At 38.9% G+C, this 27036-nt stretch overlaps 2 protein-coding genes across 19 annotated transcripts in view; one reads left to right on the top strand and one right to left on the bottom strand.

Annotated features, from left to right (window-relative positions):
* The first annotated feature begins 1386 nt into the window (after positions 1-1386).
* Positions 1387-27036, top strand: part of DNA2 (DNA replication helicase/nuclease 2) — a 349771-nt gene continuing 324121 nt past the window's right edge. Inside the window, exon 1 of the mRNA XM_084997081.1 lies at positions 1387-1440. The gene's annotated coding sequence lies outside the window, so the exon portion shown is untranslated. The remainder of the gene's footprint in view (positions 1441-27036) is intronic.
* The window catches only part of CCAR1 (cell division cycle and apoptosis regulator 1), a 68095-nt gene continuing 43286 nt past the window's right edge, over positions 2228-27036 (bottom strand). For 9 of the 18 annotated variants that reach the window (XM_021072498.2, XM_084997072.1, XM_021072496.2 and 6 more), the window contains 9 exons: positions 22486-22677; positions 14998-15237; positions 14516-14627; positions 7512-7594; positions 6677-6823; positions 5852-5978; positions 5581-5766; positions 4439-4644; positions 2228-3222 (listed from right to left, as the gene is read on the bottom strand). In XM_021072498.2, coding sequence (XP_020928157.2) covers positions 3163-3222; positions 4439-4644; positions 5581-5766; positions 5852-5978; positions 6677-6823; positions 7512-7594; positions 14516-14627; positions 14998-15237; positions 22486-22677 — 1353 coding nt within the window. In that variant the 3' untranslated portion in view covers positions 2228-3162. Of the gene's footprint in view, positions 3223-4438; positions 4645-5580; positions 5767-5851; positions 5979-6676; positions 6824-7511; positions 7595-14515; positions 14673-14997; positions 15238-22485; positions 22678-27036 lie in introns of all 18 variants that reach the window. The other 9 variants (XM_084997068.1, XM_021072500.2, XM_021072503.2 and 6 more) reach the window with 3 other exon arrangements.

Here is a 27036-nt window from a genome sequence, read left to right as displayed (position 1 = left end):
CCACTGCCACAGCAGGAACTCCTATAATGATTTTTCTCATTCAAAAACATACTGTAGGTGGAGTTCCCATTGTGGCTCAGTGGACTAGTAAGCCAACATAATCTTTGTGAGGACACAGGTTTGATTCCCTGGCCTCACTGAATGGGTTAATGGGTCTGTTGTTGTAAAGTGAGGCTGTAAAAAGAAAAAAAGAAAATACTGTATTAAAAACAATACTCTTCACTTAAAAAAAAACATTTTTTAAAAAGCATCATTGTCTAAGAGTTCCCATTGTGGCACAGTGGAAACAAATCCAACTAGGAATTATGAGATTGCTGGTTCGACCCCTGGCCTCACCAGTGGGTAAAGGCTCCAGCATTGCCATGAACTGTGTTGCAGGTCGCAGGCGCGGCTTGCATCCTATGTTGCTATTGCTGTGGTGCAGGCCGGCACCTGTAGCTCCAATAAGACCCCTAGCCTGGGAACCTCCATATGCTGCAGGTACGGCCCTAAAAAGTAAAATAAAAATAAAATAAAAACATCAGTCTAGTCTCTTTGTGCGGATTGAACCACTGTAGTTGTGGCGTGTGCCACAGCTGCAGCAATGTGAAATCCTTAACCCGCCACACCACATAGGAATTTCCTATCTTCATATTTAATTTGATTTATTTGGCTGCACCTGTGGCATGTAGAAGTTCCCAGGACTGAATCTGAGCCATAGCAGCCACCTGAGCCACTGCAGTGACACAGCCATTTCCTTAACCTATTAGATCACCAGGGAACTTGTTCACGATCTTTTAATTAAAAATGTTTCTGGGGTTTTTTTTTCCTTGCTTTTTGTTTTGTTTTGTTTTTCTGGCTAAACCCATGGCATATGGAAGTTCCAAGTCAGGGACTGAATCCAAGCTGCAGCTTCGACCCATGCCACAATTGCAGCAATGCTGGATCCTATTTAACCTACTGCACCAGGTGGGGGATCAACCCGTATCTCCCCAGTGACCCAAGCCGCTGCAGCTAGATTCTTAACCCACTGTACCACACACCTAGTTAAAGGTTTATCTCCAAGATTTTACACTAAGAAAAAAACACTTTCTAACTATCTACAATGTTTTATCTTACCTTAAAGGTAGAGAAAGATTTATACAATAACTGTATAATCATGGATCAATCAGTAGACTGACTTCAGAGAGACTCAACAAACCATTAAGAATAGAAAGAGCAACTTAAGGTAAAAAATTGGTATGAATGAATTTCAGGTATTTTAATCTATTTCTGAGTAAGAGTTATGTGGATTCCATTTAGCTTAAGATAGGTGTAACAGAGCACTTTTGAACTCACATTAACCTGTTTGGAGGTTAAACCATTAAACCATTATTGTAGCAAAATAAAATTAAAAAACCCTAATATGGACTTCCTGTGTGGCTCACAACATAGCTACCTGGCGTTGCTTCTACAGTGGCTGTGGCTCGACCCCTAGCCTGGGAACTTCCATATATGCTGCAGGTGAGGCCACTTCTTAAAAAAATAATAATAATAAAAAAATAAAAACCCTAACATAGCATGTATTTCTTTGACAGTGAAACATTCCAGAACCATTATTTATATACAAAAAAACCTGATTATTTGCTGAAGATGCAATTCACTTTCCACTAGCGTTATTTAAAGACATATTATTTTTAACCCCATATCCCTCCCCCTTTTTTTCTTTTTAGGGCTAAACCTGTGGCATATGTAAGTTCCCAGGCCAGGGGTTGAATCAGAGCTGTAGCTGCCAGCCTACACCACAGCCACAGCAACACTAGATCCAAGTTACACCCACAACCTATGCCAAAGCTTGTAAGGCCAGATAATTAACCCACTAAGAAAGGCCAGGGATCGAACCCACATCCTCATGGGTAATAGTCGGGTTCTTAACCTATTGAGCCACAATGCCATATCCTTTTAGACCAGAGTTTTTCAACCTGGCCATTACAGACATTTTGGGTTGGATAATTCTTTGTTGTGGGGGGCAGTCCTACATGAAGTAGTATATCAAAGCAACATCTTTGGGCTCTACCAACTAGATACCAATAGCACTCAACCAATGTGACAGACACGAATGTACTCAGACACTGCTAAATGTGGGGCAAATTCACTCCCTGTGGAGAAGCACTGCTTTATTAGAGTGTACCGCATTTCCTAACCTTTTTCATTTAGTAGTTAATAAACTCGTATTTTTCTGCTAAAGTTCTGAAGGAAGTACACACACTAATAAAAAAATATTTTTAATTAAAGAAGGCTTAATTTAAGGCATCATACTGACATCTACCGGCTTGGTACTAAACTGTACATTTGACATATACTGCATTTTTTTAAAAAACCCTCAAAATTAAAAGTAATATAGGTACTATTCTGGGGAATAAGAACAATTAATTGAAGGCAGTTAACATTAACATCAAAACTATGTTTTATGTAAAGACTAACATATATACTAACAATGACAACTACCTATTATAGTCTTAGTTTCTGATGTACTGTCTTTTGAATCAGTTAATTTTTTATTTTTTTGGCTGTGCCCTCAGCACGTGGAAGTTCCTGGGTCAAGGATCAAACCCATGCCACAGCAGCAAATCAAGTATCCTGCAGTGACAACAACAGATCCTTAACCTGCTGCACCATGAGGGAACTTCAAAATTTTTAATAAGTGTTTCTTAGATACTGATAACTAAGATTTTAGGACAATTAAAAAAGTATCCAAAAAACTTGCAAAAATTAAGCAGCATGCTATTTTATGATTCTTACTTAAACTTGAAAAGGGTAAAAATACTTTAAAACTAATAATGATAATGTCTATAAATAAAATTATAACTTTCTAGGTTTTTAATAAAAGTCATTTGTGATTAAATACTACTGTCAATTAAATTGATGAACTTTATTGGGGTTAAAACTATAACAAAGTTCATCCTAAAACATTTTGCAATGCAAAATTATTTCACTCAAGGAGTGTTTAATAATTTGGATGCCAGGAATTACAAGCAATTTTCAAAAGCAAAGACTCTCACATTCATAAAACTTTATACATCATTTGAACTAACAGATATTTATACTACTAAAATCAAACATGCATCACTTTCAAACATTCTTGTATCATGATTTTATATATTACATTATTTATCACCATTCTGCACCACTACACAAATTTTATCATACACTTGCACCATTCTCCTTGGATTTCTGATCTTTATCTTCATTCTTCACATTATCCTGCAAAATATACAAAGAAAACATGTATCTTACTAGATACTTTTAAATGTAATTTTAAAAATAATAAACGTTAATAAACAGAGATACTCCAGATAGCTCATTTCACCATCTATGGAAAACAGACCCTGGAGGGAGTTGTGAAAGAAATCTGTCAATTCATGGCTTCTAGTATTTTAGAAATCCAACTAAGTCCTAAGAAATCAGAGGTTCTTAGGAATATACTCTCTTAGCATAATATACTAATAGATTTTTTTCTTTCTTGTTCTCTGAGTGAGACCCAGAATGTGGAAGTTTACTGAAGTTAGTTTACAATGGCATTGAGCTCCTAAATCTTTTTGAGAAAAAAAAAATGTATATCAAATTTTTTTTTTTTTTCCTTTTTAGGGCCATACCAAGGCATATTGGAAGTTCCCAGGCTAGGGGATAAACTGGAGCTGCAGCTGGTGGCCTATGCCACAGAACCACCAACACCAGATCTGAGCTGTGTCAGCTTGTGGCAACACCGGATCCTTAACCCACTGAGTGAGGCCAAGGATTGAACCCATATCCTCATAAACACCAGTCAGGTTCTTAACCTACTGAGCCACTAAGGGAACTCCCTGAGACAAAAAATATTAATAAATTAATTTTGATAGTGTCGGCTCTGCCCAACAATAATTTTTTTTTTTTTTTTGCCTTTTTTTAAGGGCTGTACCTGTGGCATATGAAGGATCCCAGGCTAGGTGTCAAATCGGAGCTATAGCTGCAGGTCTATGCCACAGCCACTCGGGATCCAAGACATGTCTGTGACCTACACCACAGCTCACTGCAACTCTGGATCCTTAACCCACTGAGTGAGGCCACGGATAGCACCCGAAACCTCATGGTTCCTAGTCAGATTCGTTTCTGCTGTGCCACAATGGGAACTCCTAAATGGGTTTTTTAAAAAAGTGAATGGCTTATTTCCTCAAATTCAAATTCAATCTCTGATTCTGAAAGAAATACAAGTAAAGCTTGCTTTTTCAGAAGTCTGCACACATGAACTTGTTGATATCCAAAATAAGTTTGAGGGAAATACCAACTTCAGGGAATTGGTTTTGACTAATGGAAGACATAATGCTACCACTATTTTCTGTTAGAAAAACAACTAAGAGCTTAGTAATATTAAAATTACCAGAAATAGACTTTTAAAAAATGGAATAAACTATGAAAATGTTAAAAGTACAAAATAGCTAACCTTCTTAAGAACAGTGTGGATTTCATCCATTATTGTGGATAAGTTTCTGATTGTCTTATTCAGTTGGTTTTCAAATTGCAAATTCATGTTTTCTGAAGTCTTTAAGTTCTCCTGTAACTGACTAAGGTCCTTTTTAACTTCTCTGAGTTCACCAGAGAGGTTTTTGTTGGAATTCTCCAAATTTAATATGGTTTTCTCATCTTCATCTGTCAAAAAAAAATATATATAACCCGAAACTCAGCATCTTATCTCTTAAAATTTCTAATTTAACTTTGAAGATATTTTTAAGCTAGGAGAAAAAAGTATATATAACTCTTTAAAATGGCCACAAGGGTCAATGTAAATAGTTATAAAGTACACTGAAATACTCATTTCATTTAAATTATGATTTATCTAAGTATTATTTCTAAACACAAGTTACATTTCTAAATGCTTTTTTTTTTTTTTTGGCCATATCCACAGCATGTAGAAATTCCCAAGCCGGGAACTGAATCCCCGTTGTAGCCAAGCTCTATATGCACAGCTGCAGCAATGTCAGATCTTTAACCCACTGCACCAGGCTGGCAATTAAACCCACAGCTCTGCAGCAACCTGAATTGCTGCATTCGGATTCCTTTTTTCCCCTCTTTTTCAGCCACCCCAAGACACATGGAGTTCCCAGGCCAAGGTTCAGATCTAAGCGGCAGTTGTGACCTACACTGTACAACACCAATCCTTTAACCTTTAACCCTCTGTGCTGGGCCAGGGATTGCACCTGCATCCTGGTGCAGCAGAAACACTGTCGACCCCTTGAGGCCATAGCAGGAACTACTACAATTGGATTCTTAACCCACTATGCCACAGTGGAAACTCCCATTTTTAGATGATTGTACAGACTAGAGAAAGTGGCAGAAGGTGGTGAAAACTTAAGTGGAACCAGGGGAGGATTAAACAGAACAATAATCAAACCTAAGACTGCGCATAAGGCTCTAAGATTCTTATAAAGCTAAACAATTTTATAACCTTTAATAAAAATGGTCAAAAGTAAAGCTAAATTATGTGTCTAGACTAAAACACAAGGTATATAGGTATGAACAAGTGTCTGTACACATACACATGCCGAAAGAACATTAAAAGTACCAACATATCCTGTTGTTCCTTACCCGTCTTTTCTTCAAGTAACTGTAGCTTCTGTTCTACTTCAGCTCGTACCTTTTCACTCTTCTCCAATTTTTGTAAGAGGCTTCCTACATCTACCATAGCACCATTATACACAATAAGGCCAACATTTTCTTCCACATCCTTTGATTCCTGTTTTACTGTTGGTGTTGGAAGTAACAACCTGTTTCCTATAATGCAAAAGATAGCATATTTTAATGTTTTCTTCTTTCATTAATAAAGGTATAAAAAGGCATGATCTTAAAATTAATATACCGAGACCTAGCATATCTTCCTGCAATGCTTCAGATTCTTCATGGTTTTCCTCATCTTTTGAGGTATCTGTTAATTTCCGGTAAAAGCAAGACTCACGGAGCACTACTTTATTAAGAAGTTTCTTTACCTGTTAAGCAAGGAAGTAAGAAGTTAAAAAGATGAAAATAAGTTTTTTATTCTCCTTGAACAGCTGTGTTCTAATTTTCACATAAGATGAACATCAATGGTATTTCTCAGGTATCCACTATCACTCAATTTGAGCACTTATGCTCAACTGTCTTCTCCATAAATCTTAAATCCAAATTATCATATGAAAAGCTTTTGCTTTAAAAAGTCTAACACTGACAGAAATGCTAATACATACATTAAAGTTTATGTACAGATGTGTTTATTATAGCATAGTTTGTAATCCTAAAAATGAAAACCACGCAGCAACTGGAACCAGCAAAGCCTATCTATACCATAGAATACAATGCAGTAACAAAAAGAACAAAATAGGTCTCTATTTTCATGGCAGAATGCCCCTGATATCTTGCTAAATGAAAAAAATTTGTCTATCACTGTGTTCAGAATGACTTCATGTGTTTTTCTTATAAAAGTGAAACAATCATATACATATATACACACGAGTTGCATACAAAAAACCCCAAAGTTTATGTATTAGGCCGGAGAACAAAAGGTAGAGGAAACTTTAAATTTTTTTACCTTATTTATTACTTAACTGGACAAGCTTGTATTGCTTTTAATATTTCAAAAAGTCAAAGATATTGAAGAGATAGTTACTTTAAAATGTTTTTCATTTAAAATATTCACCAGATAGATTACCTGAGCCCGAGAAAGATGTAGTCCAAGGGTATAAAGTATTTCCTCCAAATCCTTTTCAAGAAGGTAACCACAATGGCTTTGATCAAAATAAACAAATGCCATTAACAGATCCCTGTTAATTGTGATCATCTGAGTCTTTTCTTTTTCCTAGAGAAAATGCAGAAAATAGAGTAATTTTTACCCCTGAAAAGTGAGAAAGTTAGACTGTATCCATACAACAAAAATCTGAAAAAACTTTTGCCTCATCATAGCTAAAATGAGTTGATCTGATATTACGTGCATAGGAGAAAGATAAGCCATAGTGATTATCTGAAATTACCGCAAATATCAAAATACGAGCAACTGAATTTTGCTGAGTGGTAATATATAGATATATAAGAACCAATAAAATTCTTGACTGTGTTATGTTTAATATAGTCTTTATAAGAAATGGAAATGACCATATTATAAAGAATAGTTTTTGGAGTTCCCGTCGTGGTGCAGTGGTTAACAAATCCGACTAGGAACCATGAGGGTGCAGGTTCGATCCCTGGCCTTGCTTGGTGGGTTATGGATCCGGCGTTGCCGTGAGCTGTGGTGTAGGTTGCAGACACAGCTCGGATCCCACGTTGCTGTGGCTCTGGCGAAGGCCAGCAGCTACAGCTCTGATTAGACCCCTAGCCTGGAAACTTCCATATGCCACAGGAGTAGCCCTAGAAAAGGCAAAAAGACAAAAAAAAAAAAAAAAGAATAGTTTTGTATGCAAATACCAAATCACTTTCTTGTATACATAAAACTAACAGGGTATTGTAGGTCAAATATATTGTAAAAAATATATACAGTATTTAATAAATACCTTATCTTTAGAGGGCCTCTCCTTGCAGTACCTATTAATATCTCTTTTGTCATCTCGTTTGTTTATTTCTTCCTCATCTCGATCTATAAAATAAATACAATAGCAGCAAGAAAATCATTAATACAGATAAATTTTCAACTACTGTAGAGATCAAAAATATATTTTTTGTTACTGATCAGCTTTCAAAAAACATAAAAACAAAGAAATATTAGTTTGAATTTATGAAAAATCATTATAAAGAATAAGAGAAAGAAATTTATAAAAAGACTAGAGGGAGGGGAAAAATGGGCTTTATTGAATGAAATAAAAAATGTAATAAATATTTGGAGGAATTAGTTCCAAAAAAATGAATAAACTTTACATATAAAACTGAAAATTATAATACAAATTTAAACAAAATATATTTTCTTTTTCTTACTTTTTTTTTAGGGCCACGCCCACAGCATATTGAAATTTCCAGGGTAGGGGTCAAATTGGAGAAGCAGCTGTTGCCCTATGCCACAGCCACAGCAACAAAGGATCCGAGCCACGTCTGTGACTTGTACCACAGCAGGCGGCAACACCAGATCCTTAACCTACTGAGCGTAGGCCAGGGATCAAACCAATAACCTGGTGGATACTAGTTGGGTTTGTAACTCTCTGAGCCACAATGGGAACTCCAGATATACTTTTTGTTTAATATTATTAAATCCTCACAATTATACTCAGAGGTACTGTTTTATTCTATTTAATTTAATCTATTATTTATTTATTTATTTAAGGCTGTGCCTGTGCCATATGGAAGTTCCCCAGCCAGGGATCGCATCTGAGCTACAGCTGTGGCAACACTGGATCCTTAACCCACTGTGCCAGCCCCGGGGATCAAATCCACCCTTCCTCAGACAATACTGGATCCTTAAATTGTTGCACCAGAGCAGGAAATCCCTAGAGTGATTTTTAGAACATTGTCCTTCCCTCTAAAAGAAACCCTGTAGTCATTAGTCCCTCCCATTTCCCCTATCTCCTCAGTCTTAGGCAACCATTACTCAGCTTTTTGTCTCTATAGATAATCTGGACATGCCACAGCTGTAGCAATGCAGGTGCCACAGCTATGGCATAGGCCTGCAGCTGCAGCTCTGATTTGAACTCTAGCCCAGGAACTTCCATAAGTCACAGGTGTGACCACAAAAAAAAAAAAAAAAAAAAAAAAAAAAAGGAAAATAAAAAAGTGTATCATAAACTACACAAAAGTCCCTTTAATTTTCATTCATAAACATTTTATAGACATAACACCTTATTTTGAGTATTTAACTTGAAAGGTATCACTTTCAAAACTATCTCTTCTGAAACCTAAACTTTTAAGCTATTTAAAAAAAAAATCCAAGTAATCTTTGCTCATCTTAGAAAATAAGTTAGAAATTACGGTAGAGTCCCCGTATGGCTCAGTGGTATCAAACCCGACTAGGATCCATGAGGACTTGGGTTCGATCCCTGGCCTTGCTCAGTGGGTTAAAGGATCCAGTGTTGCTGTGAGCTGTAGCGCAGGTTACAGATGTGGCTCAGATTCTGCGTTGCTGTGGTGTAGGTCGGCAGCTGTAGCTCCAATTCGACCCCTAGCCTGGGAACTTCCATATACCTTGGGTACAGCCCTGGAAGAAAAAAAAAAAAATTAGGGTAGTGAGGAAGATCCAGTGTGGTGCAACAGGTTAAGGATCTGGCATTGCCGCAGCATGGATTCAGTCACTGGCCTGGGAATTTCCAAATGCCATGGCATGGGAAAAAAAAGGGTAAAATAAAAAATAAAATTATGGAGGTGAACATGTCCTTTATTTTCTTGCCACATTCATACAACTATACATATGATACACATTTAAAGGAACATGTGTCTATGTCTATAAAAACTATTTTGTAATCTTTTACCATGCCACTATCCTAACTTCTTTGTCAATGACTACACAGAATTTAATTGCTTATCTATATTAAAATATATTTAAATAACTTGTTTTTTAATATTAAGATTTATTCTAATTGTTTGTGGTGTTTTTTTGCTTGGGGGTTTCTTGGCCATGTCCGTGGCATGCATAAGTTCCTGGGCCAGGAATCAAACTCGTGCCACAGCGAAGAAAATGCCTAAACCACTAGGCCACTAGGGAACTCCCCAATTTTTTGTTTTAATTCACATTTCCAAATTTCTTTTCAATAAAAATGCAAATTTAAAAAATCATTAAAATGTACTTAAAAGTAACAAACTGTATCACACAAGTATTAAGTTTAGAAGTGTTCTCTACAGATTTTTTTTTCTAAAGAAAACAAAACTTCGAAGGTTTTTTGTTGTTGCTGACTAGCTATTTTTGTAGTTTCTTCTTTCTCTCTGGTTCACTAATATCCATGTTTGAGGTATCAGTAGGAACACTTATTCCTGGTATCTGTGGTTCTACCAGCGACATTCAGATTTTCTGATGCTGAAGATAGGATGAGTCTATAGCATGATTTTTACGTTAGCTTTATCAAATATGTGTAACACTGTATCTTCTATTTTAAGTGATGGTATCTAATTTTTTGTTTTAATTCACATTTCCAAATTTCTATCAAGAAAAGGTGCAACAATTTAAACTGACTCCAAGAGCAAAAGTAATCTTCTCTTTACCCTTGTTAAACTGGTGTTAAACTAAGATTCAATTTTCATCAATTTGATAGACTCTTACTGTTATTTGTTTCTATGATTACTAAGAAGATTCAATACCATTTTAGGCATTAACTTGCAATTATATACTCTTTTTTTTTTTTCTTTTTTCTTTTTAGGGTCACACCTGCAAGTTCTTTTTAGGCATATGGAACTTCCCAGGCTAGGGACTGAATTGGAACTGCAGGGCTACAACCCAGCCACAGTAATGCTGGATGCAAGCTGCATCAGCCACCTATGCTGCAGCTTGCAGCGAGGCCAGGGATTGAAAGTGCATCCTCACAGACACTATGCCAGGTTTTTAACTCGCTGAACCACAATGGAACTCCTATTCTTTTTTTAAACAACCAATTCTATTTTCTATGGGAAAAGAAGTGGTTTTCTGGATACTTGATTAGATAATGAGATACAAACTGTGAAAAAAAATTAGAAACACAAGGGAAACCCCCAAACTTCAGTTTACGACATCTATTTAGAACTTTTTGGATATTTGGACTGTCCTAGGAAGATGCAATATACATTAGCAAAGAAAATAACGAAAAAACTCTTTTTCTTATAAAGAGCTTATATTTGAGTGGAAAAGAAGACAGACAATAAGCAAAAGAGTTCCCTGTTGGCTTGGTGTTGTCAAGAAAAATTTGGTGTTGTCACGCCTGTGGCTCAGGTTCAGTCCCTGGCCAGAGTATCGTTGGAATGACAGGGCACAGTGTGGCACCGCCCTCCTGACCGCCCCCACCCAAAATCTAGGCAAGAAACAAGGATTGAATTAAGGTTAGATCAGTTACGTTAGATTAGAAGCTTGTAAGAACTGGTCTGATTCTGGATATATTTTGAAGATAGAGGAAATATGACCTCTTGATAGACTGGAAATGGAATATGCTCCCCCCCCAAAAGGAAACAAGGATGATTTCAGCTTGAGCAACTGTAAGGATGGAATTGCCATCAAATGACTTGGGGAAGGCAGAATTAGAGGATAATTTTGGTTTGTTTTCCTTATGGTGAAGGGGAAGAAAAGCAGTTCAGTTTTACACATTAGATGTATTTATTTTGAAATACCAGCTAAGTCGAATAGGCAGCCGATGTGGAGGAACAGAAGTCTGACTTCTGAATTTGAGAACTATCAGTATTTATATTTCTTTAAGGCGGGAGAATGGATGAGAACACCACTAAAGGAGTTACAGAAAAGGAATAAACAACTAAGGGATGAGAGACAGGACATTTTGACACAGACAAATAATGAGAACACATTTACTGATTTAAAGTAGTGATAAAACAATAACAAAAGGATGGGGAGAGAAAATCGGACTGTAACAAAAGGCTAATATTTGATTAGCCTTGTGGCTCAGCTGGTTAAAGACGTGATATGGTTACTGCAGCAGCTCTGGTTACTCCTATGGTGCAGGTCTGAACCCTGGTCCAGGAAATTCCACATGCCATGGGTGGGATCAAAAAAAGGGGGGGACTAATCTTCATTAAGTAAAGCAGGTAATGAAGATAAAATAAGAAATATTGGAGTTCCCGTTGTGGCGCAGTGGTTAACGAATCCGACTAGGAACCATGAGGTTGCGGGTTCGGTCCCTGCCCTTGCTCAGTGGGTTAAGGATCCGGCGTTGCCGTGAGCTGTGGTGTAGGTTGCAGATTCGACTCGGATCCCGCGTTGCTGTGGCTCTGGCGTAGGCCAGCGGCTACAGCTCCGATTAGACCCCTAGCCTGGGAACCTCCATATGCCATGGGAGCGGCCCAAAGAAATAGCAAAAAAAAAAAAAAGAAATATTGACAAGTGCATATTATATCATTAATATAGAGTCATTAAAACAAGACTACTTCTCAGGAGTTCCCACTGTGGCACAATGGGTTAAGGATCTGGCATTGCCACAACTGTGGTGCGGGTCACAGCTGTGGCTCGGATTTGGCCCCTGGCCCGGGAACTTCCGTATGTCCCAGGTGCAGCCAAAAAAAAAAAAGTCTACATATTATATGGCACCATTAGTATGACATTATTGTTAACTTTCTTCAGTGTGATTATGGAGTTGTAGTTAAAAGAATGGTTTTTCTTAGGCAAGTTGAAGAAGTCCTATTTTCAATTGGATCAGAATCACAAATAAATACAAAGACAACACAAATTAAGGCAAAATACTAACAAGTGAAGCAACTGATAGATATAGGGTTTTCAATGCACTATTCTTTTTTTTTTTTTTTTTTCCTGTCTGTCTGCCATTTCTTGGGCCGCTCCCGCAGCATATGGAGGTTCCCAAGCTAGGGGTCGAATCAGAGCTGTAGCCACTGGCCTATGCCAGAGCCACAGCAATGCAGGATCTGAGCCGAGTCTGCAACCTACACACAGCTCACGGCAACGCCAGATCCTTAACCCACCGAGTAAGGCCAGGGATGGAACCTGCACCCTCATGGTTCCTAGTCAGATTCATTAACCACTGCACCACGACGGGAACTCCTGCACTATTCTTTTTTAATTTCTTTTTTTTTTTTTTTTTGTCTTTTTAGGGCTGCACCCACGGCATACGGAGGTTCCCAGGCGAGTGGTCGAATAAGAACTGTAGCTGCTGGCCTACACCATAGCCACAGCAACTCGGGATCAAGCTGCGTCTGTGACCTACACCACAGCTCAGAGCAATGCCAGATCCTTAACCCACTGAACAAGGCTAGGGATCGAACCCACAACCTCATGGATGCTAGTTGGATTCATTAACCACTGAGGTATGGGGGAACTCCACTATTCTTTCAACTTCTCTTATGTTTGGACATTTTCATAAACTAGAAGAAAAATAAAGTGCTATGGTTGGAAGAAAAAAAGTAGAGGCAAACCTTAAGTAGTAATAATAATCAGAGATAAGTACTATAAAAAAAAACTCTTATGTTTTTCTGATCTCAAAAAAAAGGGTTTTTTAAAATGTCCCAATACATTTAGACCGATAGGTTATCAGCCCTATAAGTACTTAAGGGCTAGCACCTATGACCAGTCAAACATCATATTTTCAGGTACTTTGAATATCATTACTATCCATTTGTAATTTAAAACTTGAGAGACAGGTATACAAGTGCTTACTATTATTACTCTTTAAATTCTACCTATATGCTATATTGCTCTTTGATAGTCTTCGTAATTTTAAAAAATGCTAAAATTAGTTTTCTAAAGATTATAGTCTATAGAACAAGGAAGACTATGATACATTTTATGACATGGTCTAAGCACCACATTCTGGGAAATTTTTTTTCCTTTATGTAGAGTTAGCATGAATTATATTTGGAAGACAGAAGAATCAACAATAACCATTTTTTTTCCTTTTTACGGCCACACACGTGGCATACGGAAATTCCTAGGCCAGGAGTTGAATCAGAGTCACATCTGTGATCTATGGCACAGATAGGGGCAACATATATCCTTAACACACTGAGTGTGGTCAGGGATCAAACCCACATCCTCACAGAAACAACATCCCAAAGGATCTGTAACCTGTTGAGCCACAATGGGAACTCCAAAAAATAAACTTTTTTTCCTTTTGTCTTTTTTAGGGCCACACCCATGACATATCAATGTTCCCAGGCTAGAGGTCTAATTGGAGCTGTACCTGCTGGCCTATACCACAGCCACAGCAACGCTAATCTGTGACCTATGCCACAGCTTGCAGCAACACCAGATCCTTAACCCACTGAGCAAGAATATTAGTTTCTTAACCCACTGAGCAACAGTGGGAACTCCAAAATAAACATTTCTTAAAAAAACATTCCTCTAGGAGTTCCCGTCGTGGCTCAGTGGTTAACGAATCTGACTAGGAACCATGAGGTTGCAGGTTTAAACCCTGGCCTTGCTCAGTGGGTTAAGGATCTGGCGTTGCCATGAGCTGTGGTGTAGGTTGCAGACATGGCTCGGATCCTGCGTTGTTGTGGCTCTGGTGTAGGCTGGCGGCTACAGCTCCGATTGGACCCCTGGCCTGGGAACCTCCATATGCTGTGGGAACGGCCCTAGAAAAGGCAAAAAGGCAAAAAAATAAACAAAACAAAACATTCCTCTGACCTAAAAATCAGTGAAGCAATAATTAATAACACATTTCCACAAAGAATACTTTGTTTCTATTCTAAGAAATGGGAGATAATGAAGACGGTTGAGTGGTAAGATATGAGGCTCACTTCCTCCCATAAATATACTGAGCATGCATCTACATGTACAGCTAATCACATAGAAAATTTGCTGAATGCTGACAAAAGACCTCAGGATTCTGACAGAGTAAAAAATACCAAAATTACAGATTTCAGGGATACAAAATCACCACACAAAAAAATGAATTTTTCATTCTAAGGGGAAATAAATAAATTTCAACCATACCATCTTCTTCATCCTCTGCTTCTTCTGCTTCCATTGGATCATATTCATCTTGATTATTATCTTCTTCAGTTTCATCATCATCTTTAGAATCATCTTTTCTTTTATCTTCTTTCTATAATTTAAAATGTCTTGAAATTAAGCAAAATCCCACCATTGACTATGAGAAAAAGAGTAAATTCACTCAATTTACTTGAAATAGTATCACATTATAAATTTCATACAATAATATATTTTAAGAATATATTACTACCATTCACAATGTGAAAGCCATCATGCTGTATACTTAACTTAAAAATAGAATAAACTATTAGAAAACTAGTTACAGATGCTTATTTCAAAAATGTACATTTCTAAGGATACACAAAAAACTTTAAGTTTAGCCTTTACATTTCACTATTCTGATGGAATTTATCATGTTTTATACTGTGAAAGACCTTAGAATATATCTAAACAGATTGCTAGTCATGGAAATAATTACAGACCTTCCTTTCATCTCTATCTTCTTTTTTATCTTTATCATCGCCTGATTTTCTTCGCTTGGGTTTTGGCTCATCAGTTTCATCATCTCTTTCTTCTTTTTTATCTTTTCTATCATCCTTTTTGCTTTTCTTCTCCTTTTCTTTTTTATCCTCTTTCTCAGGAAGAGACAATAATGATTTGTATATTCTAACACCAAAATCTCTTTGAAGCATCTCATTGAAAAGTTCTGCAAATAATGAAACCTATAAAAAGACACCAAGAGTAACCCAGCCAACTTTAATAGAAATATTGAATAAATCCCACAAGTCAGTAATTTATCAAGCAATAACTCGTCATATCTAAAAATGCTGACAAAAAAAAAAAAAAAGGAGTTTCCGTCGTGGCGCAGTGGTTATCGAATCCAACTAGGAACCATGAGGTTGCGGGTTTAGTCCCTGGCCTTGCTCAGTGGGTTAAACGATCCGGCGTTGCCATGAGCTGTGGTGTAGGTTGTAGATGTGGTTTGGATCTTGCATTGCTGTGGCTCTGGCGTAGGCCGGTGGCTACAGCTCGATTCAACCTCTAGCTTGGGAACCTCCATATGCTGCAGGAGTGGCCCAAGAAATAGCAAAATAAATAAATAAATAAAAAGACAATAAATAAATTAATTAAAATGTGCACTAAAAATAAAATTCTAATCACTGACATCGATGATGCTTGAAGAGCCTCAAAATCCTCAAAAATTCTTCTGAAGATATAATACTATGCTTAATATACTTTTGGTCAAATACCACAAACAATAATAACCAGACTACAGAATATCTGAAAATGAGTAAAGAAAAGGTCTTTTTGTTTGTTTGTTATTAGTTTTATGGCTATCCATGGGATAGCAAGTTCCCAGGCCAAAGACTGAATCCAAGCTGTAGCTGCAACTTATGCCACAGGTGCAAGAATGCTGGAATCTTTAACCCACTCTGCCAGGGGAGAAATCAAACCTGTGCTCTACAGCGACCTGAGCCACTGAAATCAGATTCTTAACCGACTGTGCCAAAGCAGGAACTCCGAAAAAAAAAAAGGATTTTTACTTCCTTACACAACAGTTAATCATTATGGTAAATATACATGTATGGTATCATGTACATTTATCATGAGATGCACTCAACAAGTTTTTATGAAATACCTACTATATACCAGGACTGTTCTAGGAACTGGGGATATAGCAGTGAAGAAAGTAGGTAAAAATCCCAACTCTCATGAGCCAACAATCTAGTGGGATAAAGGATGGAATAACCAAATCAACATCAAATTATAAGGAAAACAAGCAGGATAGGAACATAGAGTGTAAGAAGAGAGTGTAGTCAAAGATGACCTTTCTGATCTGGTAAAAGTTGAAAAGTGACATGAAAGCAGCAAGGGAATGAGCCATGTAGATACCTAGAACATTCCAGGCAGGGGAAGCCAATTGTAAATTCCTTTTTTTTTTTTCTTTTTTTTTTTTTTGGTCTTTTTGCCTTTTGCTAGGGCTGCTTCCTGTGGCATATGGAGGTTCCCAGACTAGGGGTCCAATCGGAGCCGCAGATGCCGGCCTACACCAGAGCCACAGCAATGCGGAGTCCGAGCCATGTGTGCAACCTACACCACAGCTCTCATCAATGCTAGATCCTTAACCCACTGAGCAAGGCCAGGGATCAAACCCAAAACTTCATGGTTACTCCTCAGGTTCCTTAACCACTGCTCCACGACAGGAACTCTTAATTTGAAATTCTAATGAGGTACCAAGCACTATTACTATGCAAGGATCCAGGGATAATGACCTTTAATATAGTCATGAACTTAAAATTATATACTAATTTTTTATGTAAATATATCTCAGGCTAACACGTGCTTTCAATAGATTCACAGGCCTAGAATTTGAAATGGTTGCCATAATTCTAAAATACATAATCTCTAGCAATGTGCTAGGTGTATATGGTAAAACACTTTAATTGGACTATCTTCCTCCTCATAAAGGAATATGCAATGTATTAAAATTATGGTGGCCTGGTGGTTACAAAACCAGTGTTCTCACTGCTGTGCCTTGGGAACTTTGGCATGCTGCAGGCACAGCCAAACAAACCAAACCAAACTGTAATTAATCTTATAATCTAGTTTTCTTTGATCTGTGCTGTCTTTATACATTTTTAAGAAGAAACCTAGTATCAGTAACATAACCATTCAGATGTTGAAAATTCTGTTCTCTTGACGATTAATGTAAGAACTAAACAATGGAGTTCTCTTATGGTTAAGGATCCAGCATTGTCACTCCTACAAGCTCAGGATCTTCCACATGCTAGGGACAAGACAAAAACAAAACAAAAAACTAAACAAAATCTCCATTTGTGTAAATAAATAGCAAGAGCCATATACTTTTTTTGTGTGTGTGTTCTTGTTTCTATTACTGAAATAAATGGCAATTAAAAGGTGTTCGATTGAAATTGTCTTAGTAACTAGATCAGTTTTTGTGTGCATGTGTGTGTGCTTTTTAGGGCCACATCCACAGCACATGGAAGTGTCCAGGCTAGGGATTGAATTGGAGCTATACCTGCTGGCCTATGCTACAGCCACAGCAACACCAGATCCGAGCTGTGTCTGCGACCTACATATACCACCGCTTACCGTAACACAGGATCTTTAACCTACTGACTGAGGCCAAGGATCGAGCCCACATCCTCATGGATCCTAGTAAGGTACATTACCGCTGAGCCATGATGGGAACCCCTAGATCAGTATTAATTCATCTTTTCATCTATAAGCAGTAAAAGGAGATCTGTCTAGCATTAATATTAAATCAGCCAAAAAATTTCTTTTTGATGATATATGGGTTTTTCTTACAGAGTAAGTTCTTTTAAATTCATATACTAAAATGACTGTTACATTCTAATAATAAATTAAAAAGAAACTAAAAAAAAAAAAAAGTAAACTAACCAAGGTGATATGTTAGATAGAGAGGAACAAAATAAAGGATCATTTTGCTAGCAGAGGGCCGTTTCTCAATCACTTTGTTTCCATGGAGCAACATTAATTTGAGATCCTCTTACAGCATCAATTATATATACTGTATATACTATATAAGCAATATGTAATACCAAAGACTATTTATTTATTTACATCTTGAATGAATACTACATGAAAGGTACCATTAAGAGTTAAATTTTGGGAGTTCTCATTGTGGCTCAGTGGTTAATGAATCTGACTAGGAACCATGAGGTTGCGGGTTCGATCGCTGGCCTTGTTCAGTGGGTTAAGGATCTGGCATTGCCGTGAGCTGTGGTGTAGATTGCACATACGGCTTGGATCCCTCGTTGCTGTGGCTCTGGCACAGGCCAGCAGCTATGGCTCCAATTCAACCCCTAGCCTGGGAACCTCCATAAGAGGCAGGAGCAGCCCAAGAAATGGCAAAAAGACAAAAAAAAAAAAAAAAAAAAAGTTAAATTTGGATTCCCGCTGTGGCCTAACAGAAACAAATCCAATTAGGAATGATAAGGTTGTGGGTTCAATCCCTGGCTTCGATCAGTGGGTTAAGGATCTAGCATTGCCATGAGCTGTGGTGTAGGTCACAGACGTGGCTTGGATCCTACCTTGCTGTGGCTGTGTCTGCGGCTGGCAGCTGTAGCTCCAATTCAGCCTCTAGCCTGGGAACCTCCATATGCAGTGAATACAGCACTAAAAAGCAAAAAAAAAAAAAAAAAAAAAAAAAAAAAAAAAAAAAGATAAAAAAAGTTAAATTTATGGCAGCTGATAAAAATAAAATCATATAGGATATAATGTTTAAGAACACTGGCTTAGTGGAATTATCAATGTTAAAAAATTAATTTTTTTTTTTTGTCTATCTAGGGCTACACCCACAGCAATGGAAATTCCCAAGCTAGGGGTTGAATCAGAGCTATAGCTGCTTGCCTACACCACAGTCAAGGCAACTGGGGATCCAAGCTATGTCTGCAGACTACAAAGCTCACGGCAACGCTGGATCCTTTATCTGCTGAGCAAGGCCATGGATGGAACTAGGTTGGAACCTAGTCAGGTTGGATAACTGCTGAGCCCTGAAGGGAACTCCTAAATATTTTAGTATTTGTAGCATTTTTAATTAAGACCCATAAGCATGCACTTCATATGTAATAACTGTCTCAGCAGTCCTCTATTTTTCTTTGAAAACAATTTTGGTCTAAGTGATTTATTTTTAGCTTACCATTTGGTGGACAAGGAACTCATGGGTCAAGGAGATATGAGTGATTTTTCCAATATAATTTATCAAATAAAATAATGGGAGGTATGTTCTTTGTGCTATGATGACGGCATGTGGAAGTTGCCAGGCCAGGAATCAAACCTGTGCTGTTGCTGTGACCCAAGCCTCTGCAGTGACAATGCTGGATCCTTAAGCCACTACACTGCAAAAGAACTCAGAGGTATGCTGATAAGAGACAATAACTGACCACAATTATAATTCTATACAGTCCATTTTCAAAACTAATATTTAGGAACATGTTTCACTATTTTGTTTACAGAATGAAATAGTCATTTACATAGGGATGAAAGTCCACTTCAATCGTTTTAAAAAGTGACATAGGAGTTCCTGTCGTGGCTCAGTGGTTAACGAATCCAACTAGGAACCATGAGGTTAAGGGTTCGATCCCTGGCCTTGCTCAGTGGGTTAAGGGTCCGGGGTTGCCGTGAGCAGTGGTGTAGGCTGCAGACTCGGCTCGGATCCCACGTTGCTGTGGCTCTGGCATAGGCCTATGGCTACAGCTCTGATTCAATCCCTAGCCTGGGAACCTCCATATGCCGTGGGAGCGGTCCAAGAAATGGCAAAAAAAAGACCAAAAAAAAAAAAAAAAAGTGACATAAACTTTATGTTATAAAGCTGCCCTAGAAGTTCCCATTGTAGCTCAGTGGTTTACGAACCTGACTAGCATCCATGAGGACACAGGTTCGATCCCTGGCCTCACTCAGTAGATTAAGGATCTGGCATTGCTGTGAGCTGTGGCGTAGGTTACATTAGTGGCTCTGATCTAGCATTGTTGTGGCTGTGGTGTTCACCAGGAGCTGTAGCTCCAATTCAACCCCTAGCCTGGGAACTTCTATATTCTGCAGGTGCAGCACTGAAAAAGGCAAAAGACAAAAAAATAAAATAAAATAAAATAAAGCTGCTCTAAAGTAACAGTACAGGAAGTTCCCTTTATGGCTCAGCAGTAATGAGCCCAACTAGCACACATGAGAAAGTGGGTTTGATTCCTGGCCTCACTCAGTGGGTTAAGGATCCGGCACTGCCATGAGTTGCAGTGTAGGTTGCAGATTTGGCTCAGATCTCACATTGCTGTGGGTGTGGCTTGGGCCAGCAGCTGAAATTCCAATTCAACCCCTAGCCAGGAAACTTGCATAAAGTGCAGGTATGGCCCCCAAAACAAAAAAATACTAATAAAGTAACAGTACAAAGAAATAAGATTCATGTTGAAAAGATAAATACCAATTATTTTATCTTACAGCTAAATGAACACAAGCAGAAGTTTCAATCCCACTAAAGGATATTTTTTTTTTTTTTTTTTTTTTTATTTATTTATTTATTTATTTATTTATTTTTTTTTTTTTTTTGTCTTTTGTCTTTTTGTCAGTTGTTGTTGTTGTTGTTGCTATTTCTTGGGCCGCTCCCGCGGCATATGGAGGTTCCCAGGCTAGGGGTTGAATCGGAGCTGTAGCCACCAGCCTACGCCAGAGCCACAGCAACGCGGGATCCGAGCCGCGTCTGCGACCTACACCACAGCTCACGGCAACGCCGGATCGTTAACCCACTGAGCAAGGGCAGGGACCGAACCCGCGACCTCATGGTTCCTAGTCGGATTCGTTAACCACTGCGCCACGACGGGAACTCCGGATATTTTAATTCCTGATTAAATAATAAGATGCCTTGGAATTCCCATTGTGGCTCAGCAGTAATGAACCTGACTAGAAACCATGAGAACAGAGGTTTGATCCCTGGCCTCGCTCAGTGGGTTAAAGATCCAGTGTTGCCGTAAGCTATGGTGTAGGTCACAGATGAGGCCCAGACCCCACATTGCTGGGGCTGTGTGGCACAGGCCGATAGCTACAGCTCCAATTCGACCCCTAGCCTGGGAACTTCCACACGCTGCAACTGAGGCCCTAAAAAGACAAACAAAAAATTAATTAATTAATTAATAAAGTACCTCATTCCCAAGAGACAATTAGACATTATTTTATCATATGTGTCCTGATATCTTTTTTTTTTTTTTTTTTTTTTGGCTTTTTAGGGCCACACTCGCAGCATATGGAGGTTCCCAGGCTAGGGGTCAAATTGGGGCTGTAGGTCCTGGCCTATGACACAGCCACAGCAATGCCAGGTCTGAGCCGTGTCTATGACCTACACCACAGCTCATGGCAACGCTGGATGCTTAACCCACTGAGTGAGGTGAGGGATCAAACCTGCATCCTCATGGATGCTATTCAGATTTGTTTCTGCTGAAACCCGATAGGAGCACCTATGTCTCCTGATATTTTAAGAACATACCACTATTGATACCATACCATACCTGATATTTTAAGAACATACCACTACTGTGAAGTAGTCTTGGGAAAAAATGATTGAACCTTGGACTTCCCCTGTAGCCTGCAGTATAACTATATAGTATTGTCTCTTTTATGGCTCTGGTTTGATTCCTTGCCCTGGAAGTTCCACATGCCACAGGTGCGGCTAAAAATAAATAAATAAATAAATAATTGAACTGGAATCTGATTGAGACTTAAGACCCAAATATCAAGCGTTCCCATGTGGCTCAGTGGGTAAAGAACCAACACAGAGAGTTTCCGTCATGGTTCAGAGGTAACGAACCTGATCAGTATCAATAAGGATGTGGGTTTGATCCCTGGCCTTGCTCAGTGGGTTAAGTATCTGGCATTGCCTTGAGCTGTGGAGCTGCAGCTCCAATTCAACCTCTAGTCCAGGAACTTCCATATGTCGAAGGTGTGGCCTCAAAAAAAAGAAAGAGTTTCATCATGGCTCAGCAGTTAAGGAACCCAACCTGCATCCATTAGGACTCAGGTTTGATCCCTGGTCTGGCTCAGTGGGTTAAGGATCCAGCATTGCCATGAGCTGTGGTGCAGGTCAGAGATATGGCTTGGATCCCTAGCTGCTGTGGTTGTAGGCTGGCAGCTGCAGCTGATTGGACCCCTGGCCTGGGAATCTCCGTATGCCACGGATGCGGCCCTAAAAAGACAAAAAAAGATCCAACTATCAATTACTGGGAACCAGAGATGCCAGAGGAAGCATACCATAGGAATGCAATCAACAAAAGTGAGTCTGTAGGAAAAATCATCTGTTGTTCCCCCAGCCCAAAAAAATACATTGTAAGGAAAATACAAGAAACAAAAACAATGAAAGAGACATTCAAGATATTTAAGAGATATATTAACCAAAGAAAATGTGTTAACCTTATTTAGATGCCAATTCAAACTTAAAACATTACCTCAAATGAATGTTCTTTATTATCCTCTAATCTGTAGTCCAAAAGTACACTCAAAGACATGATGCTACAATCAAACTTGCCACTTTTTGCAGCCCAGTTTGGATGTACAATGATGGCTGGCTCATCAGGTAAAATGTATCTTCTTTCCCGACGCTGGCGTTCTAGTTCTTCTTGACGTTTTCTTTCTTCTTCCTACATATTTGAAATTTTAAGTAATGGTTAAATCTCAATGTACAATGTGAATACATACCAACTATACAACACATAAAGAAAAAGGGTAAAATGTCTGTAACTCCCTTACAATGATAAAACCAACTTTAAGGGCTAAGAAAGGAGGAAAGTTCAAAAGAGGATAGCAGCTTTTATGGCTCCTAATTCTCTTCCTTTTGGATTTGATTTCCCAACATAAGAAACGACCTTCTAAACAGGAAAAAAAAAATCTCCAACTTATATCATCATATAAACCAGGGGATTAGTGGTGGTGACATAGTTTTTGGGTCTACCTGAATCCCCACATCTAAAAAGAGACAGAATTGGGAGTTCTCATTGTGGTAAAGCAGAAACAAATCCGACTAGTATCCATGAAGATGCAGATTTGATCCCAGGCCTCGCTCAGTGGGTCGGGGATCCAGCGTTGCTCTGAGCTGTGGTCTAAGTTGCAGGGGAGGCTCAAATCCCACATGGAAGTGGCTATAGTGTAGGCTGGCAGCTTCAGTTCCAATTCGACCCGTAACCTGGAAATTCCCATATGCCTTGGGTACAGCCCTAAAAAGAAAAATAAACAGAATAAGCAAGATAACAAAATTAAAATCGCAATAAAATGAGGTGAACAAAGTTATCCCCACAAATTCTAATACACAAGTGTGTGGGGAAAAGTCACAAGAGCCAAAACATCCCTGTGTTACTAGCATCTGTATGGGTGTTAAAAAAGAAGGAAGCAGGGAGTTCCTGTCGTGGCGCAGTGGTTAACAAATCCGACTAGGAATCATGAGGTTGCGGGTTCGGTCCCTGCCCTTGCTCAGTGGGTTAACAATCCGGCGTTGCCGTGAGCTGTGGTGTAGGTTGCAGACGCGGCTCGGATCCCGCGTTGCTGTGGCTCTGGTGTAGGCCAGTGGCTACAGCTCCGATTTAACCCCTAGACTGGCAACCTCCACATGCCGCGGGAGTGGCCCAAGAAATAATAAAAAGACAAAAAAAAAAAAAAAAAAAGGAAGCAATGAGGTTGCCTGATGGATCTAAGGAAAACCATAAGACTCATTAGGCACTCACAGGAAAACATAAAAGATCAATTTAAGAACAGTAGCTGAAACTAGGATAAGGTTTTATCCCAGTAATAGTGAGTCAGTGAAGGGTCGATGTTAAGATCTGAAAGGGCCTAGTCATTCTAGCCCTACCAATGAACTTGCAAAGCTATTTACCAGGGCATCCTTCTAGCACAGGGTCCCAAACTGAGGAGAAACTTCTGGGAGCAGAATCAATAGTGAGCAGCACAGGGAAGACAGGTACAAAAGAGACAACAGAGACATGGGAGAGAAGATCTAGATAAAGAGTGATAGAGGCAACAGAGACAGAAATCTTAGCAAGCTACCTTATTTTTTGAAAGAACAAAAAATACCCACTAGAATATAGAGCTCTGTGAAGTTAGAAAAGCTACCTAAAGCAATCTCTTTCTAATAAACTTTAGACAAACCATATTCACACAAAAAGAGCAAGAGAAAAGTATTAAGTCATATCCTATACAATTATTACGGGGAAAAATAAAAAAAAGAACAAGGAGTATAATCACAGCTGCATACAATGAAAATGGACCAGAAAGACATGGCCGAAAGACATAAAATTTTTAACTTATTAAAGTATGCTAAGAGACATTATGAAAATATTACAAGATACGAAAGAACAACATGAATAAAAAATTTTAAAGTAAAAACCAAGGTGACAGAATTTAAGGAATAATCAGAGAAGAGAGTTTCAGAAATTTAAGAATAAACTAGAAGGGAAAAAAAGGCAATAAACTCAAGAGAAAATGCCTTAAGAGAACAAAAGGTAATGTGGAAATCAAATGATCAAAAAAATAAAGAGGAGGCGTTCCCATCGTGGCGCAGTGGTTAAGGGGTCCAACTAAAAGCCATGGGGGTGCGGGTTCGATCCTTGGCCTCACTCATTGGGTTAGGGACCCAGCATTGCCTTGAGCCATGGTGTAGCTTGCAGATGTGGCTCAGATCCAGATCCCGTGTTGCTGTGGCTCTGGCGTGGGCCGGCGGCAACAGCTCCGATTTGACCCCAAGCCTTGGAACCTCCATGTGCCACAGGAGCGGCCCTAGAAAAGACACAAAGACAAAAAATATATAAATAAAGAGGAAAAGGATTCATGAAAAAATGACCAATACTGAGACAGCGAAAAAGTTCAATACATTGGATTTCCTTAAAAAAACAAAAACAGGAGTTCCCGTCGTGGCGCAGTGGTTAACGAATCCGACTAGGAATCATGAGGTTGCGGGTTCGGTCCCTGCCCTTGCTCAGTGGGTTAACGATCCGGCGTTGCCGTGAGCTGTGGTGTAGGTTGCAGATGCAGCTCGGATCCCGAGTTGCTGTGGCTCTGGCATAGGCTGGTGGCTGCAGCTCCGATTCGACCCCTAGCCTGGGAACCTCCATATGCCGCGGGAGCAGCCCAAGAAATAGCAACAACAACAACAACAAAAAAGACAAAAAAAACCCAAAAAAACAAAAACAAGGGGAAAATAACAAATAAAAAACTTACTTAACAAAAACCTGTTTGTTCACAGCACTATTATTCACAAGAGTCAACAGGTAAAAACAACACAAATTTCCATCAGCAGATGAATGGATAAGAAGCAAAATGTGGTGCACATATATACAATGAAATATTAATCAGCCTTAAAAAGAAATCAAGTTTAAATACATGCAAAAGAAAACCCAAAAAAGAAACAAAAATTAAGTAAAAACCTAGAGGTCTCTGGTGGCACAACAGGTTAAGGATCTGGCATTGTCACTGCAGCAGCTAGGTTCCCTACTGTGGTACTACTGGTTTGACCCCTGGCCTAGGGATCCTGTTGGTGGGTATGGCCAAAAAACAAATACATGCTAGAACATGGATGAACCTTGAAAACATAATGCTGAGTGAGAGAAGCCAGACATGAAAATAAAAATGCTACTGCATGATTCTATTTACAGAAGGTTATCTAGCATAGGCAAATTCAGAGAGACAGAAAGTAGAATTGAAGTTACCAAGGGGTACAGGAAGAGAGGTTCAAGGTTTTTGTTTTTCAGTGTTTTTGCTTTTTGTTTTTTTTTTTCTTTTTAGGGCAGCACTCGAGGCATGTGGAAGTTCCCAGACTAGGGATCGAATCAGAGCTATAGCTGTCAGCCTACACCACAGCCACAGCAATGCAGGATGTGAGCCACATCTTTGACCTACACCACAGCTTACAGCAATGCTGGATCCTTAACCCACTGAGCAAGGCCAGGGATTGAACCCACATCCTCGTGGTCCTAGTCAGGTTGATTAACTGCTGAGCCACGAAGGGAACACCTTGAATATAAAATTTCTGTCTCAGGAGTTCCCATCGTGGCGCAGCGGAAACGAATCTGACTAGGAACCATGAAGTTTCAGGTTCGATCCCTGGCCTCACTCAGTGGTGTAAGGATCCGATGTTACCGTGAGCTGTGGTGTAGGTTGCAGACACATCTCGGATCTGGTGTTGCTGTGGCTGTGGCATAGACTGGCAGCTATAGCTCCAATTAGACCCCTAGCCTGGGAACCTCTATATGCCGCAGGTGTGGCCCTAAAAAGACGAAAATAAATAAATAAAATAGAATTCCTGACTCATATTTATGATCCTTGACTATCTTAAAAATGTTACTCTTTTCTCTTATATAAGATATTGCTGTGAAAAAGTGGTAACAGTGCAATTTGCTTTCTAATCATTTTTGTTTTGTTTTGGCTGCGCTCAAGGCATATGGAAGTTCTGGGACCAGGGACTGAACCTGTGCCACAGCAGTGACCAAAGCCACTGCAGTGATGCTGGATCCTTAACCCACTGTGCCATGAAAGAACTACTCTAATCTGTTTTGATATTGGTCATTTTGTATTAATATCTTTAGATGCATCAATATGTAGAGAGAATTTTTTTTTCTGGAGAGTCACTCTTTAACAAAATTTTTTTGGTTTTTTGGTTTAGTGGTAAAATATGCATAAATTAAAATTACCCTATACAATTTTTTAGTGTACAATTTATTGACATTAGTACATTCACAATGTTGTGCAACCATCACTACTTTACATTTCTAAAACTTTATCCAAACAGGAACTTTACATATTAAATAATAATTCCCTATGGAGCTCCCATCATTGCTCAGTGATTAACGAACCCAACTAGTATTCATGAGGAAGAGGGTTCAATTCCTGGCCTCGCTCAGTGGGTTAAGGATCCAGCATTGCCCTGAGTTGTGGTGTAGGTCGCTGAGGCGGCTCAGATCAAACCCCCACTACAGCTGTAACCAGAGCCACAGCAGTGACTATGCCAGATCCTT

This window comes from Sus scrofa, chromosome 14, assembly GCF_054392235.1.
Source record: "Sus scrofa isolate SSC_HxYL_T2T_F1_AM1 chromosome 14, Sscrofa_HxYL_maternal_Yorkshire_Landrace_v2.0, whole genome shotgun sequence".
NCBI classification, from domain to species: Eukaryota; Metazoa; Chordata; class Mammalia; order Artiodactyla; family Suidae; genus Sus; species Sus scrofa.
The sequence above is the reverse complement of the archived record's forward strand: the minus strand, read 5'-3'. Positions and strand labels throughout refer to the sequence as shown.